Source organism: Mangifera indica, chromosome 3 (genome assembly GCF_011075055.1).
Source record: "Mangifera indica cultivar Alphonso chromosome 3, CATAS_Mindica_2.1, whole genome shotgun sequence".
NCBI classification, from domain to species: domain Eukaryota; kingdom Viridiplantae; phylum Streptophyta; class Magnoliopsida; order Sapindales; family Anacardiaceae; genus Mangifera; species Mangifera indica.
Window position 1 is genome coordinate 22,216,146 of NC_058139.1, and position 18,463 is coordinate 22,234,608.

At 32.3% G+C, this 18,463-nt stretch overlaps 1 protein-coding gene across 1 annotated transcript; it reads right to left on the reverse strand.

Moving 5' to 3' along the window:
• Window positions 1–713: 713 nt before the first annotated feature.
• On the reverse strand, window positions 714–8,959 carry LOC123211995 (long chain acyl-CoA synthetase 6, peroxisomal-like). Its single transcript, XM_044630999.1, has 23 exons — window positions 8,689–8,959; window positions 7,618–7,678; window positions 7,429–7,506; window positions 7,213–7,284; window positions 7,053–7,134; window positions 6,818–6,923; window positions 6,650–6,726; window positions 5,259–5,303; window positions 5,066–5,152; window positions 4,577–4,666; window positions 4,386–4,465; window positions 4,198–4,291; window positions 3,628–3,716; window positions 3,451–3,539; window positions 3,137–3,266; window positions 2,934–3,052; window positions 2,677–2,800; window positions 2,500–2,586; window positions 1,751–1,854; window positions 1,581–1,666; window positions 1,270–1,356; window positions 1,099–1,185; window positions 714–1,003 (listed from the first exon to the last, which is right to left on the reverse strand). The coding sequence occupies exons 1-23, from the start codon at window positions 8,804–8,806 to the stop codon at window positions 899–901; spliced, it is 2,097 nt and encodes a 698-aa protein (XP_044486934.1). The 5' UTR covers window positions 8,807–8,959; the 3' UTR covers window positions 714–898.
• Between the last annotated feature and the right edge of the window lie 9,504 nt (window positions 8,960–18,463).

Here is an 18,463-nt window from a genome sequence, read left to right on the forward strand (position 1 = left end):
TTTAAAAATAAATATATATAATACAACTTATAAAATAAACATTTTGGAAAGTTCTTTTGTTTATGATTTTCCCTAATATAAATTTAGCAGAATAATAATAGTATGAGTAACAAATGAGTCATCTTTTAGTTGAATGAGTCATTGTTGTTAAGTCTTTGTATAATCCTTAATTCATATAACAAAAAGGTAAGATTGAGAAATCAATTGAGTCAATTAATATATTATTATATAATTAAATATTATTTATTTTTAATTTAAAATAATTTAATTACATAATAGTATATCATCTAAATACTTAATTAGATACTAAAAATTAAATGATTTTATGGATTAATATTTGAGACCAATTTAACATTTTTATTTAAAAAAGATTTTATAAAGCAAAAGTAAAAGATGCCAATGCATATATGATTATGATTGCTCACAGAAATCTGAATTGCGTTGCGTTGCATTGCACCAATGTAAAAAGTTAAGAATTTGGTGCAGAGTTGAGCGGCCAAGTAGTTTAACACGTGGTAGATACTGGCTCAATGGTGCACGAACCGGGGGGTCCCCAGAATAACCAAAATAAGGGTTGTGGCTTTTGAACCACAGATGACACCCGTGCGAATATAACTAATAAGATTCGTTTCATTTACCTAACATGTTAGGTTGACTTGGACTTCCAATCTTTATAGAATCTGGACTGGATTTGGAGGCTGGAGAAAAACGAGTAAAAAAGAAGAATTTGCTTTGTGGAGTCCAATCACCAATGTTTTCAAATCTGAGTCGACCTAGACCGGTAAAAGGAGTCCAGGTTAACCCCGATCCAACCAATATACTATTTAAATAAACATCAGAATAATATTCAAACCAACATAAATATGGATTTCAACATTTCCCTGTTTTCTTACGCATTTCACAATTTTGTCCGCAGAGAGGAATCGGGCTCAGCCGTAGCTAGCTGTGCATACATATCTGATATTGCTTTCGCAAAGTACTGCTTTGCTTGAGGTCTCTTTATCTGAAAGTAAATAAGAACAAAGAAAGAAACAGCTGATTTATCATTTTCCTGTATTTGGAGCTCTTTGAATTTTCATACTCAAACTAAAGACTTGCCTTAAAGGTAGGAGTGAGCAGACCGTTTTCCAGCGTGAACGGTTCATGCACCAATGTCAAAGCTTTAACAAATTCGAAACCTCTCAGCTGTAGAAAATTTACCCGTCAATACAAGAATTATTGTAAATAGAACAATTAAATCAGTGAAAATTGATGTTAAATGCGTTTTACCTGCGCTTCTCTCCCAGTAGCATCCATGTCAGCCAGGACAGCAGCTTTTGTTCTTGGGTCATTGCACAGCTGCTCTAGATCTTTGTACTGCACTCAGATAATATTACCAAATAATCATCAACAAAAAGACTTTAGCTCTCCTGGGTGAAACATGATAATTATGACCAAAATAATGAATGCAAAACCAATGCATGTTTTCCGGTTTCAATCAAGTAATTTGCTCACCCCTAGTAAAAATGTTCAAGTGTAATTGCTACAATAATTTGACCACTTGCTTTTTATTTTAGACTGAAATACTAAGATAACGTCACCTTAATGCCTTCAGATGCTGCCCATCCTTTTAGAACATCGTGATCCACTGAGACAACAGCTACCACAGAAGAATTTAGACTGTCACCTGAAAATGGAAACTTATACATATCAGCTGACAGATAGGCAGAGAAAGAGGAAGATAAGGCAGTCCGAAATCTTATTTTCTTACCGTAGACAAAACACTGGGCAACAAACTTGCATTTGGCATATGCATTCTCAATTTTCTCTGGAGCAATGTATTCTCCCTGAGCTAGCTTAAAGATGTTCTTCTTCCTGTAACAGTAATCAGGATTTCAAGGTTAAAAAAAAAGGTGCAAAAAGTCTGTAGCATTCCTGGAGATAAAAGAGAGTTCCATCAAACATTCCAAACATCAGCTCTCACAAATTCATATCTAATGTTCATTTGTTTCGTACGTAATTTTGATTGACCTAAATATGGTGTTGAAGCCACAAAACTATGGAAAGAAAAAAAAAGGACAAAAATACAAAGAAAAAATGGAATAAAATCATTTTTGTTATGCCCACAGATTCCTAGTTCCCAGAAGGTTTAAAAGAGCTCCTACTAAATTGCAACAACCAGAATAATGGTTGAAAAAACTACCACAAAATGGGAGCGGGAATAGCGAGTCAATTATGTCATCATAAAGAAACCTTATTTATGCTACTCATGCATTAATAAAATCCATTTGATGCTGTAACCTGAAAGTTGTTTTCACAAAGCGGCCGGTAATAACGATGCAAGAACCTCAGAAAAGAAAAAATCTCTGGCCTCATATTGCAAGCTCAATATTTCTCCCAGTGTCTATAGACTATGTAAACCACAAATAGGAAGATCAAAACAGGTAATTCATTGTATGCCTGATTCTTCATGAGACAACAGAGGAGATATTATTTATTCAACCAGAGATAGACATTCACCTATCAATAATCTTTAGACGACCTCCAGGTAACCACAACCCTATGTCTCCAGTATGAAGCCATCCATCTTCATCAATAATTTCTTTCCTGTCCAATTTAATAATAACATCATTATTCAAGGGCAATCTGGAAGCTCGATAACATCAAAAGGAAACAGTGGTAAGGTCAGGTGAGCACGTTTGGACTTCATCTTTATAATATCCCTTGAAAACAATGGGGCCCCTAACACAGATTTCACCACGAGGATAAGGCTGATCCTCAGACGTGTAATTCATCTCTGGGACGTCCACAAGCTTGACCTCTAACAATAAAAGCAGAGGGCACTATGAGGAAAGCCAAAAAAATAAATGAATGAAAAGCATGCACCCAGATGGCCAAGCTTATACATTCTTTATGCCATACGTAATATGCATGCCAAGTTGCCAACAACTCACCACACGCTGGACTTGGAGAGCCAACATGACCAGTGAGGTTGTCACCCTCATCCATAGCACTTATAGCACATGAAGTCTCAGTCATTCCATATCCTTCAGTTACTCGCCCACCAAAGCAGCTGCAAGCAAAAACCCATTCATGTGCATGTGAGAGAAGTCTTAATTTCTCTACAGGAACTGAAAATCCAAAAGCAGTAACTTACATTTTCAAAAAGTCCATGACATCAGGAGATAATGGTGAAGCACCTGAACACATAAAACGAACTCGTCCTCCAAGTTTTTCTCTTATCTTGTTGAATACCAATTTATCCCACATGGGAGATGGATTCTTACCTGCCAAGTTTATGTACCATGTATCACATTTGTTCCATGAATGCGATAAAAAAATGGAATCTTTTATTTTCTTAAATAGCCATAACTGAGGTCAAATATATATATATATATATATATATATAGAGAGAGAGAGAGAGAATTGCATACACACAAACATAAAGCTCATTTTAATGCTATTCATTACCACTCAATAGTGCTTGCTTCTTAGAGTTGTATGCTGCATAAAACAGCCTCTCCCTTAACACGCCAGATGTCTTCACAGCATTTGTGATGCTGCAGAATCAAAGCACCTCACCAAATTAACACATCAATGCTAGTTGCAACCAATTAAAAAATTTAGCAGTAATGTTAGTGTATTCACCCAGCATATATTCTATTATACAGACGAGGAACACTGCAGAATATAGTGGGTCTTAGAGCTGCCAAATCATCCATTAGTTTCATGTTGTCCTGCAAACAGAGGTCAAAGGAATAATGTAAGACCTATTAACTCAAGGCAAAGTACTTTTCACCTCTACCAAGCCAATATATAGCAAAAGATACAACTACAAGAATTGCAAATATACTTAAGTATTAAGTTGCACACAAGATTTAACCGTATTTGAAAACGATCTAGTATAATTCTGTTAGATAAAACCATTGTCCAGGAATGTTGCTAGCATCCAGAAAATAAGGCTAAGAATTATGAGATTATTCAATAATGAACTGCAAAAGGGAAGACTTTAAGGATCCAATTTAGAAAACCATGAATCAACTGGGTAAATCATTTGTGCTACCAATAATTTTGCTTGGTGATTTGAAATGTAAAGAAAAACACAATGCATGAACATCAGCTTTGCAAACTTTAATAAAATAAGTTAAGTCATTCACGCACTCAAAAGGAAAACAAACATTAACTTCAAGATAAAATATTCAAAGCTGAATCACATACCCCTTGGTAAAATCCAACAGAAACTCCAAAATAAACTATCATGATTTGATTCGCTCGTTCATAAATATGCGCCAAAGGAAGATAGGATATATACCTGGCAATGAACAGGTAATTCAGCAAAAAGAAACCAGTGAAATAAAATAATGAGAACAGGAAATTAGTTATGGACCAAAAGTACTGGCACTCACACATCAGAGGGGGAGAATTTGTAAGAGAAAGTGGCCCCAGCAACATTTGCAATCAAGTTTCCATGGGTCAACACAGCACCCTTGAAGAAATTTAAAATATGGAAAAAAAAAAGCTTCATATAGATAGCTAAAAGCACTCAAATAAATTATATGGGAGGCTTATACTTCACAATGTTAGGAATATGTTATACCTTTGGTGTCCCAGTTGTACCACTTGTGTAGCAAATTGTTGCCACATCATCAGAATTTGGTGGAGAAAAAGGCTGAGGGTTGCTGCGGCCCTAGAAGGAATTCATTAACATAGGGCAACAATTATTTTAGCTGATTATAAGAAACAACCATTTCATTGAGAATCCATTCAAAGATCAGCATTTCATGCACTAATCTATTGGGAGAAAAACCTATTAATATTTATGATCAATGATAAATCTCACATCAACCCCCTGTTTCAAAGAAAACAAATATAGCTCATAATATATTTAATCTCGTACAAATATGTTGCAGAAACACAAAGACTAGAAAGAGAAGACCAAATAAAGCAAGTTTAATCTTCCTTACACCAAAATGAACAAAATGAAACATTAAATTCAAATCATATACAGGATCCAAATATAATAATGCATTCCTTGAGAGAATCTAAATTGGTGTTGCTTAAATACTGAGGATAGAAAAGGATATACCTGACTAAGTAATTTGGTATATGTTACAACCTGAACTCCGGTTGAAGATGGAAGAGATGGCATTTGATCATCCATCCCACCAACAACCTGTATATGCAGAAATCAAATTAACATCCTTCTGAAGAATAGGAGAATTAGAATTCTTTATATTGTAAACAGATGCAGTTAAGAAGGATCAGATTCTTTTCCATACCACAACTAGACTAACAGTTGGGATCTCAGCCAAGAAGCTCAGCAACTGCAAATTCCAAGTGATAAGACCAAACGTTCTCAGAAGAAAATTCATTATTACCAAATAATATTAGTAATAATATTATTACTAAGTTGTTTGACATGATCAAGCAAGTCCCAACTCAATGGCGTTGAAAGGGATTGAAAGCTATTTATTTTTAATGCTAACAAAGCAATCTTAAAACTGTTAGGTTGAAATAAATGGATGGTTCACAAATTTGTCAATTATGGCAACAATTAAGTAAAAATTTGAAGTTATAGTTACCCAAGCCTACAGAAAATAGAACCAAAACAAATTTAAATGTAAAATGCAAAAGAAAGAAAAAAGTCAGTAACAATTAGTTCATAAGGAAACATCAAATTATTTCCACTTTTAAGGAAGAAAAAAGGAGAATGAATAGAAAAAGCAACCACATGACTTCTACAGAGCATAATAAAAATAAAAGGGGTTCAAGAGCTGATAATTAGAATGCATATATGAAGAACATTATATTGAGTTTTAATCCCCAACCAACCGAATTAGATACAGAATGGAAAATTTTTAATCATCTTCCAAAAGAGATGGAATATCACTCTACAATTATAAGACGATATCCAAATTATATAAATGAAACAAAGGAGCTGCTCTCTAGTTTTTGAGCAAAACATTGACTAGGCATTCATAGCCATAAAGAAAATCAAGTTTTTTCATGATTTATAGAAAAGGACAAGATTTGACTCCATATGAAGAAATTTTAACAAGGAAGAGCAGGCTATAGAGGATGTTGTCAACACATTGAGAAAAGGTGTAATAAACCACAATTTAAATACAAATGGCACCCACATGGTACAGGAGTCAAGATTCTGTTTAGTTCACAGTTGATTCATGAAAAACATTTTACTTCTTTTCTCATTAACTTTTTGAAGGAACATAACCATCATTTCTTAAATTGCCATCCTTTGATATTCAAGACTCTTAAGAAAAAACAGATACAAACACTTGAGTTCGAACCAAGAAAAAATTTGTATCAAAAAGTCTATGAGTGTACTTGAACCAAAATTTTATACAAGATTAAATCAATTGGCTAATTCCATCAGTGTTCCAAAAAATATCAAAATCATTATCGTTTCTCATATTTAGCCATCACTGGCCCATTCACCTAAAACCTTAAACCACCTACTATTTCCATTAAGTCAATGACCAAAAAAATGTCTTAGTAAGTATGTAAAAATTGAAAAATGTATCTATTAAGTTCTCAGTCAATAAAGGTATGGTTGCAGAAGAAGTACGTATGTTATAAAGCCTATTCCTGCTAACATTTGATGACATTATTTGCAAAAGGAAATCTCAAGAAGGGCATTCATTGAACTTACAGAATTCAATGTCTCGGGCACACAAAATATGGCTTTAATAGAAGCATGGTTTGCAATGTACTTTACTGCATCTGGACCTGCAGAGAAACGAAACCAGATTAAATACACAAAAAGCTAGACCAGGCCAGCAAAAATCCAACTAAACTCCATGTTTAACCAGTGACAAACCAAGAGTATCGTATAAAGGAACAGATATGAAAGAATATGCAGAGCAGGCATGATCAACAATGAGCCACTCTGGTCTATTGATGAAATAAATTCCAATGCAAGATCCCTGTCACAAACAAAAAAATAATAATGATATGGTAAGTGGGAAATAATCTTGACATAACCAATTACAAGAGCAAAAAATTCGCTAACTACCAATAAATCAAAACAGATTATCAAAATTAAGATAATTCACCTTTGGAATTCCATGATAAAGGAGACCAGAACCTAGAGCTGTCCGAGCATTACCAGCTTCTCCATATGTCATCCATTTGTACCTGAAAAACAGAAAGAGCAAAACTTGCTAAGGGCGCTTCAACAACAAGTTGAAGTTAATTTGATAAAATGTAACTTACTCTCCAACTGTCCCATCAACCCGGATGCGGTTACCCAAATATTTGTAGTCTCGAAAAGTATCAACAGCATGCCTAAGTTCACAAAGTTAAAAGACACCAGTAAGCACATTTATATATACAATATAAGATGAGTTAACATATTAAATACCCACTATATACACTAGAGGACATATATGAAACTTAAATACAGTTTGGCAGGTAATTAGGGATGCTTACACAAAATTGTCGTGCAATGTAGCAATTTCAGGATGCTCAGAAAATCTACTCACAAGCTTCAACGGAGAGCGAGCTGACCTGTCGAAAAAAGAAAGCAGAGGACAATAAAAGCCAAAAACAGAGATTGAAAATCTGAGCATATGATAACAGGCACCATAGAGCAATTCCAGTGACAGTGATCACGCCCACCTATATACATTCCACTTTCCTGTGTGCAGTTTCTCTGGAAGCACAACACTGTACCCCTGCTCTGCTTGCAAATCAAAAGCAGAAATGACAATATTAGATTATGCACATATACAGAAAAAAAAAAAATCTCTACAGTGCACTATTCAATGTGTTAGAAGTTCATGTTCCATGTCAAGTTCTGTGTCAAACCCAATATTCTTCATTCTTCCAGTATCAATATCAGTACATTATTAGTTAAAAAATCCATTAAAACAAGGTATTTGTAAAAGCTTTGAAATAGCAACAGACTTGTGCAACTTTTGTCTACAGTGCACACTATTGAATGTGTTAAAACTTTATGTCCCATGTCAAGTTCTATGTCAAACCCGATAGTCTTCATTCTCCTAGTGTCAATAACAGTAAATTTTTATCATAAAAAATCCATCAAAACAAGGCAATCGTAAAATCTTTAAAATAGCAACAGACTTGTGCAACGAACAAAAGTTCATTCATGATGATTAACGAACCAGAGGCTTCCATACACCTCTGAAAGCTAACTGGCTAAGGGAATACATGATGAAACCAAAAAGAAAATGTCCATCACACCTTGTGACAAAAATGGACAACAACCTTGGAGTCCTCGTCAACTTCAACACTTTATGCTTATGCATGCCTTACCTCGAAAAAGAACTTATTGCCATATGTACTATATGACAGAATACAATCATTCAGCTTTCAGTGGAAAATAAGCTACTTCCAATCACTGACTGAGATTAGATTCCATTTCATTTTACAGCGCTCAGTCACATTAAAACTTTTCGTAAATAGAAAAAAGTCAGGTGACCCCACAGCACTAGCAATGAAAACTCCTACCAATTGAAAAACTCAAAATCAAGCAAAAACAATAAAACTATAACCAAAAAGAAAATCCCTAGCTTCATGCACAACACATAACTTTGAAATAAAATCACAAATTACAAATTACCAAATCAAATAACAATATAACGAAACAAAGAATTAAAAACGCAGTAACAGACACTGCACGTGAGCTAAAAACCCGGAGGTAGAGACAGAGACAGAGACATCATTTACCGGAGACGAACTCTCCGGCGGTCGGATAAAGACTGAGATGAGAAACAGAATCGACCGAGGAGACGAGGTGAGCTTGAACGGCTTTAATGCGACGTTGAGCGGCATTTGAATGATCCATAAGTAAGATTACGTTAACCTTATTTTCTCTTTTTCTTTTTTCCGAATGAAGTTGGTAACTTGGTATAAATTTTCAGTTTGTTTCTCGGGAAATTGCCGACAAAGGAAAGTGAGAAAGGCACGCCATATAAGGTGGATACAGCTGAGATAAAACGTCGTTATTGGACAGACATTGAAAAGGATACCGATATAATTGGATTTACTTCCAAAAATATATCAATTTTACGTGCAGGACATTAATATATGCAAATAAACAAATAACGGTGATTTCTTACGTTATTTTAATTTAAAGATAAATATTCGTTTATTATATATAGATTGATATTATTAATTTATTTATATAATATAATATAAAATAGATAATTAAATAATTTTAAACTAAGAGATAAAATAAATAATTATATTATTAAATTGTATATTATGATTTTAATTTGCATAAATATGTTAGCAACAAATCTTATTAATTTATATATATGAATTGATATAATAATATTTGATTGAATGATTTTAAAATAGAATACCAAAAAAAAAATATGAGTTTACAGTGATATATCAATATTAAACTTTTTATTTATTTGATTAAATGGTTGTTAGATCAATTATTAAATCTAAAATTTGTCTTACTCAACGTGGTTAGTATGACTTCAAGGGAACGGTATATTATACATCTTTTGTTGGAAAAGTGATATGCAACATACCCCATATGATATGAAATTGTTTTCCAAACAAGCACGAAAAGGCCAAAAGTGTATTCCTTTTGAACATAAACGGGTATTGAAGTTGGTGATCTCTTTTTTGTTACTCTGTTGTTACATATTTGGGAATTTCTTCGGCTTTTCATCAAAAATCAAATTATATGAGAAAATTAATTTTAAAATCTCTTTATTCTGTTATATCATTTTATAATTGAATATTATTTTATTTTTAATTTTTAACTATCTAATTATATGATGATATATCATTATTTATATACATAATATTGCTCATATAAAAATTAACTTATCATTACGCGATATTTTATTTTTAATTTAAAATTATTAAAAAAGTACAAATATAAATTTAGTTTCTAAAAGTTTTTCATATCACCTTTAACGTTTTAAAAATCATAATTTGTCGTTTTTATAGGTCTGAAAATCTATAATTCAATTCCTACATGTTAGGGTTTCATTTTATTCTCTAAACAAAATCCCAAACATCTCCCCTCTTCTCACTATATCTCTTTCAATCATCGGCACTCTCTATTTCCAACAACTAATTAGAATTCAAGAAACAGAGATAAAGAATGAGAGAGAAGAGGTGGAGCGAGGAAGTTGAAGATGATGGCAAAAGAAGAGGAGGAAGAGAGTGTGTCGAAGGAATTTTAAGAAAGGGAGATCATTTCGATTCGCAAAATGGAAATGAAGGATGAGAGACGAAAAATGCAAGTGTGATTCGCCCTGATTTACATCACAAGACATGCCATCTAGTAGACTATTGACCACTACTTTCAAAGGTAATATAACAATTTCACAAAATGATATAATTATAAATAATATAATAATTTAATTTTTTGATACCTAGTAAACATTCATTTCTATTCATGAAAATCATATTTTGGATAAGCGAATGTAATTTAAGAATATGTGGGTGGAAACTTAATCTCTCTGTACCTTGGGTTGAAAAAGAATAGTATTTCATACATTAACAATTGGTAAAACCTCAAATCTAGCCCAAACAGAGTGAAGTTCGTTTTCAGAGGGGACTCAACTCAGCTCGTGTTCTAATCACTTTATGGATAAGGAGTTCATGTTCGGTTTGGGTTCGTATAAACAAGTCAAACTTAACTCAAGTTTATCGAACTCATTTGCTCAAATTTCATTCACTTGCGAGTTATGCGATGTAGTTTAAATTTTTTTTTAATATATTTTAGCTCGAGTTTGAGTTTGTTCAAATAAAGCTCGTACCAAACTTGAGCAAACTTACTTCGAATCTTACCTTAGTATAAACATATGTACAAATACAGACATATCATTATATAATTAAATAATTTTGAATACACTAGTATTTACACATGTATTTATATTCATTGTTAGTATATGTACTATTAATCTTACTCAAAATATGTGCATAATTTGCTCAATATACAAGTCTTCTATCATCTACAAAATCGAGTAAACCAATTTAAATCACAAATAAAAAATAAATAAAATTAATAATCATTATTTGTAATTGGTGTTGGACCTAAACTAAGCTGGTATAACTCAATTCAAATTTATTTAGTTTGAATGTTAATCGAGTTTGAATTAAGAGATTTAACTCATTTTAAAACTGAATTGAATTTGAGCTATAAAGAGTTTGGTTTTGTTTAGTTTGACTCGACAGTTAGGTAAATAATTCGATTCGATTCAAATTTAACTTGTGACTCAATTCGAATTATATTGAGTAATTGTTAAATAATGTTATTTTGTCAATAGTCATAAATTCAAATCATAAATCTGAATTATATATTCAAATCATAGATTTAAACTATAAATTCGAGCTAAAATTAAATTGAATCATTTTTATTCGAATCAAACTTCCACTACCCTTCATGTTGGCTCAACTAATTCAAATTGTACTATTTTTTATTCGAGTTAAACTCAAATTAATGGATATTCGAATTTGTCTATATTTGTATCCATAAATATTTGTAATCATAATTTTATTGAATTGAAAATGACACATTACTTGTTTTTTTTAACTTTTTCATATAATAGTTGGTTGTTCAGCTGTGAAAGGCAATTGACATTTGGTTACGTAGAAGCTCAAAGAAGACGATAATTTATAAAATGGACCAAATAAATAACCGCGAAGACGGCAGAGAATTTGATTTAAATGGGATTTGGTCAACCTTTGACCTTATTTTCGGCTGATAATGAATTATGAATTTATATTATGTGTATAATTTTATATATAAATAATAATATTATATTATTAAAAATTAAAGATAAAATAATATTTAATTATATGATAATATATTATTATTTATGTATAAAATTATGCATAAAAATATATACATAGTTTTATTGTAATTTATATGTAAAGGACAAATACACACAAGATTTGAAAAATTCAAAATCTCACCCATAGACTAAGTTTTGTTAAAATTGTCGATAAGAGGTAAAGGTAAAATTGTTATTCTATCAATAATATTAAAAATATAAATTTCATTAAGTTCCCCTTAAATGTTTTAAAAATTAACAACTTCATTTCTGACTGAAGTTTTATAACTTTGAAAAGTAATATCCCCTTTTCCCCAAAACCTACGATTTATTTTGTTATCCTCTCAGGTCATTGACGATGATGCGTTTGCCTGAAAATACACCAACAACGATTTCTCACCCTCTCTAACTTGTGACAAAAAGGCATTTTTATCGATTCCATACTACTTTTTCTCGCACCAAAAAAATATTGGTCGGTGTGTAGGTTCAAGTATTGTCACCGGTGGTTAGAGAGGATAAAAAAATAACTCTTGGGTTTAGAGGAAAAACATTACTTTTTAAAATTAGAACATTTTAAACAGGTGTGAAGTTAATAGTTTTTAAATTTTATGAGAGAAAACTTAAAGAAATTAATATTTTTTAATATATTTATAAAATAATAATTTTACTTTTATATCTAATAAAAAATTTTAATAAAAATTAATTTATAAATAAGATTTTAAATTTTTAAATTTGTATTTGTTTTGAGGCCAAACGACTATTTCCCACCTAAGGTATGCTGCAATCTCAAGTTTTCACCCTTTAACTATGAAAACACCAAACACTCACCCATGACCGGTTAAATTTAACGAAACCTTAATGGTAGTAAGGGTAAAATCGTTATTTTCTCTATAATATTAAAAATAAACTAAAATATAATCTACTTTTGCTCCCCTAAACTTTAAAAACTAAAATTTTCCCCCAGCCTAAGTTTTAAAAAATCGCAGTTTCACCCTAGGGTTTCGTTTTGAAATCTCCAATGACATCTCCGGCTCCATTGCCGATAGCCTCTCCCTCCCGAAGCATCATCTCCTTCCGACGATCTCTTTCCTCTCATTTGGACGTCCGATCGACGTCGGAGAAGTCGTGGAAGACAAAGAACTTCATCGGGGAAGAGGAAGTTTTTCGTCTTCCCAGTCGTCGTCGTCGTCCTCTGGGAAGACTAGTCGTCGTCATTTGGGAAAATGATTTCTCTTCCCAGACGATGTCTTTTCCCAGACGATGTCTCTCTGCGTCGGATTGGTTGGGGTGGAGTTGAGGGAGGTCGTCGGTGGAAGAGAAACCATTGGGAGGGGAAGACGGCCGGCGATAGCGCCGGAGAAAGTGAAAGGGTTTGGAAATAAACCCTAGGGGGGAAATACGATCTTTTCAAACTTAGCTTAGGGAAAAAATGTTAGTTTTTAAACTTTTAGGGGTGAAAATGAGATTAAATTTACCACCATTAGGGTTTGTTAAATTTAACCGACCATGAGTGGATATTTGGTGTTTCTATAGTTAAATGGTGGAAAGTTGAGATTGCAACATACCTTGGGTGGGAAATAGTGGTTTGGCCTTGTTTTGAATTCAAAACTTTGTTGTAAAAAAGTCCTTGGCTAATTCATATTATTTAAATGGCCAAACGACTATTTCCCACCCAAGGTATGTTGTAATGACAAGTTTCCACCCTTTAACTATGGAAACACCAAATACCTACCTATAGCCAGTTAAAAATAACCGTGGTAAGGGTAAAATCGTCATTTTCTCTATAATATTAAAAAATAAACTAAAATATAATCTATTTTTACCCTCTAAACTTTAAAAACTAAAATTTTCTCTCAGCCTAAGTTTAAAAAAATGACAGTTTCACCCTAGGATTTGGTTTTGAAATCTCCGGTTATATCTCCAACTCCATTGCCGACGACCTCTCCCTCCTGAGACATCCTCTCCTTTCGACTATTTTTTTCCTCCCATTTGGAGGGTCGATCGGCGTCAGAGACGCCTTGGGAGACGAAGAACTTCGTCGTTAGGGTTCTGTTAAATTTAATGGGTCATGGGTAGGTATTTGATATTTTTATAGTTAAGTTATAAAAACTTGTCATTACAACATATCTTGGGTGGGAAATATCGTTTGGCCTATTTAAATTTCTTTAGTTTGGCAACTGGTTTGTACCTTTTTGAAATAGGCTTGAAATTGAATGCATTGGTGGGCCATTCGTGGTTGGAAGGTAGTTCGGTTGGGGACCAGTGGGGCTTCAAAGAGGCCCATCATTTTTAAGCGTCTAGTGCCAGGTGGACCTTAATTAGAGGTGAATAAGAGTCAACCCACGTTTATCTTAACGTTAGAAGGTTAGGTTGAGATTAGGCACGCTAAGGGGCCCTTTTTTTGACACGGCCTGCAGGGGTTTGGTAGGCACTGTAGTAATCGGTGGGTCAGCTGTGGGACGCCCAGGCCCAGCATGTCACTATAAACTATTTTTTAATTAATTTATGTGGGAAATTCAAAAGTGCTCATTAATGTTACGGAAAATAAAGAAGTAATAATGAATTTATTATTAATTTTATGGAAAAGCCAGAAGATAACACGGAGAATCAAAATTTTTTAATTATTTATCACTATTCTTATAAAAAAAAAACTAAAAGATTAGGATAAGAAATCTAAAAGATATAATTAAAAAATTAAAATTTAAAAAATATATATAATTAATGGACCAACCCATCAAAAGTCAACAGATCAACCCATTAAGGGTTTGACTTGTTATAGTTTGATGTAATATGAATCGTGTTATGGACCTATATATTTTTGTAGACTAGCTTGATATGAAGGTTCACAATTGTGCATGCCTTAGCTTTGACACGATCCACAAGTATGGTAGGTTATGTCAAAGATAGCTCAGCATGGCCTGATACAACCCACTATTGTGTCTAGTCGAGATGAAGCTCGACTCATTTGATTCAAGAAACAATATCATTAAAGTTAGAGAAGAAGAAAAATTATTCAAATAAAAAAAAATGAATCACTAATAAAATAGACTTCAATGCAAAGATGTCGAGGAGACAAAAGGGTTCAAACCGGGCCAAGTTCGAGTTAAACAAAACAGCAAACCAAGCTGATTTTTACATATAGCTGGATAAAAAACGCAATATGCTTAGTATTGGGCATCCTGAAAGTGAGCCCAAAAATAGAAACTGAGAAAAGGCGTACCGGATGTTATGGGCAAAGTCGCAATGCTTATTTGGGTGGATGTTCATTTTAAGCAGGAATATGATTACAATAAATAAATCACACATAGGCTCTGCTCGAATCACAATATTTAGTTTGAGTTTAAATTCGAATTTATTCAAATTGGTATACGATAAAAGGTTGCCGATGAGATTTTTTCTAATAATAGACCTCACAACTAATGTACATACTTATCACAAGCAAAAAAATTTACAGATGAAAAAGTGCAATTTGTGCTTGTGAATCTGACTAATATCACATCTTTTGCAGACTATTTAGGCTAAATCACACCCGCATAAGTATGATTTAGGCCAAATGACACCCATAGAGGTGTGATTTAGTCAAAATCGCATTGGGGCACAATCTAATAAGATCGTACTTTAGTTATAATTTCAACCATCATATCTCATCTTTGAGTGCAATCTACCCAAATTTGGTGTGAATTACACTAGGTCAAATGTAATATGGAGTGATGCGCCTTGGTTGATATGATTCAAGAAAAATCGGACTATATTATTAACAATAACTTTCAATGGTAAGATAATAATTTTACAAAGGTAAAATAGTAAGGATAATCTAAAAATTATCTGAGATCGAACTAGGACACTTTCAAGTTTTAGGTGACAAATTATAATTTTCAAGAAGTGTGGGGCAAGAGTTCAAATCGTCTCCTATAATATTTCAAAATTAAATTTTTAACTTATTTGATATAATAATTGTGGACGTAATTATTGAACTTGAAATTTTACTTATTTAGTGTTGTCAGTTGAGCCTCAAAAAGACAATTCGATTTAATTAAGGTTTCGCTTGACATGAACACATATGATTGAATGTTTTTTTAACTAAAAGAAAAAGTAAATGATTGAATTAAACTATGCATACAAACAAAATATAAAAATTTATCTATATAAACTAAGGTGATAGTTTGTGATTTAGATAATATGATTGTTTATTTTTTCTCTCACTTCAGAATCACTACATCAAGTTGTTTTAATAAGTCTACATAATTTGTTTATTTATATAGTATTTCTATAAACAATTAGATTGCGTAATCATATATTATCAGGGTATATTAATAAGATTTATTTGTACATATAATTTTTTTTTTTTTGCAAATAATGTTTAGTTTTTATAGGCGGCTCGAGTTCGGCTCGGCTCGTTTTTTGTTCGGCTCGACTCGGCTCAGTTCGGCTCGTTTTTCATTATTAAAACGACATTGTTTTTAATATATATAGATCAAAACGATGTCGTTTTGTATAAAAAATTTTTAAAAAAAATCTACTGAGCCAGTTCGAGCTCGATCGAGCCAAGCAAAGCCCGGCTTGGTTCGACTCGTTTTTCATTATCAAAACGACATTGCTTTTAATATATATAGATCAAAACAATGTCATTTTGTATAAAAAATTTTAAAAAAAAATCTACCGAGTCAAGTAAAGCTCGGTTCGTTTCGGGTTCAAATCGAGCCGAGTTGAGCTTGAGCTTGAGCTGGCTCGGCTTGAGTCCAGCCCTAGTTGATTCAATAGAAGGGGGATCCAACCCACTTTACGGTCAAATCGTTTGATCAATAATTAAATTGGTAAACTATTAAAAACATTTTATGTGTTTTTCATTAAATATATAATTCAAATGATTTTAATATTAAAATAAATTTAGTTTAATGATATATATAAATATCGGAAATTAATAGATTAATTTTGGGTTCAAATTCCAATGATATTTTTATTAATTTTGATTTATTTATATTGGTAGAGTAAACTCGGTGTTTTTTTTGCGCACTCATTTAAATCCTTCAGTTCAATTCACTCTAATCCACGATTCTCAAGTGTTAGTAAGTAACGATTAAATTGAGTTAGGATAATGGGTCCGATCCAATTTTAAAATCATATATAAGATATAAATAGTTTTTTTATGATATAAATATTAGAGAAATTATAATAAATACCTCGAATTAAAGGGTGTTAAGCAAAATTGTTCAAAACTCTAAGGATTAAACAAAAATGCCTTCAATTTGGAAAATAACTAAATTGTCCTTATATATAAACCTCACATTTTCCATGGATTTACTGTTCAAATTCGGAGAAAAAATTGGATCTTCCATGAGTCTCCTACAGGTGCAACGGGTTTTCATCTTTTTCATCGACTTTTCATGTTTTTCGATAATCGAAAATGACAAATAAGGATAGTACATCATCTCATTTTTTGTTTGAATCAATTTATTGTTAGGAGTATTGAGATTTAAGGGAGATTTTGAGGTTTGAATGTTTAGGGTTCTGATTTTGAACAATGCAAAAAATGTTTTGATTCTTGATTGTTTTGCTTGAATTTCTTAAGAGGTTTTGTGTTATTGGATGTGTAAATTTGATTTGTGTTGAAATTAGAGACTGAAATGAGATCTTTGGCCGAAAAATGGGTTAGATCTGTCAGCGCTATAGTAATCTCCCACGGGCACCTGTGGGCACCTGTGGGATGAGGGGGAAATCTAGCGTTTTCAAAATTTTAGAGGTAAGGGGAAGAGGAGGAGATCCATGGGGGTCTGTAGGAAATTTTACACTGAACCGTGGGACAGTCCGTGAAAATTGTTGGTTGGGTGGAAATTGATTTTTTTAAAACTATAGGACTTGTAAGAGATAGACTTTGAACGACCATAGTTTTTGATCCAGAAGGAGTTACGGGGCCTATAATATATCAACGTGAAACTCGTTTTGAGCTCTATAATGACAACCTGCTTTGCTGGTTGTGCTCAATTTGGAGGCCCAAATAAAATTGTTTCAGTGTGTGTTATGTGATTTTTTTGTTTTACTAAATTTAGGAGTTTCAGTTTTTATGATTTTAAGCTTATTTGTGACTGAGCTAGACTTTTTTGATATGTAGTTTTCAAATTTGACATCTGTCTCTTTAGTTTTGTGTTTTTCTAGACACGTTTTATGATGTAATTATAAAATTTCAGATCGATTTTTCGGTTTTTTCGTTCCTAAGAACTTGTAGTTTACGAAATTCAGATATGTTTTTTCAGATTTTAGAGTAATTTTTTAATTGTTGACATCTATAGTATTTCAATATATCTATTTGTTTTTAACATGTTATTTGAATCTTTTATATATATTGTGTAATATCAAAATGTCTCTCATATTTTTCTAACATTTCATTTCACCCTTAAATTATTATCAAATATCCAAATATCCCCTATACATGACATACAAACTAGATTTAACAAATTAAATTAAATTGAGTTAAAATTTATATAACTATTTTTTTTTACAAATTGATTTTTTTCGATTCAAATTCAAATATACGAATTTCTTCCTTTCAAACTAACCTGTAGTAATTGATATTAAGTAAAAATGAGAGTGAGAGTGAGTGTTTAAGTGTATATAATGAAAGTGAGAGTGAAAGAGTTTATATAGATGTGATGAAGGGTAATTCTGATATTTTAAAAAAAAAATTAGGAGATTTTTGCTTA

Excerpts from the sequence above, each read along its gene's own strand:
- LOC123211995 (XM_044630999.1), bottom strand. The coding sequence starts at position 8,806 with ATGGATCATTCAAATGCCGCTCAACGTCGCATTAAAGCCGTTCAAGCT. Across the intron at positions 6,924-7,052 it reads TTTATCATGGAATTCCAAAG|GGATCTTGCATTGGAATTTA; the intron begins GTGAATTATCTT and ends TGTTTGTGACAG. Across the intron at positions 3,267-3,450 it reads GAAGCAAGCACTATTGAGTG|GTAAGAATCCATCTCCCATG; the intron begins GTAATGAATAGC and ends TAAACTTGGCAG.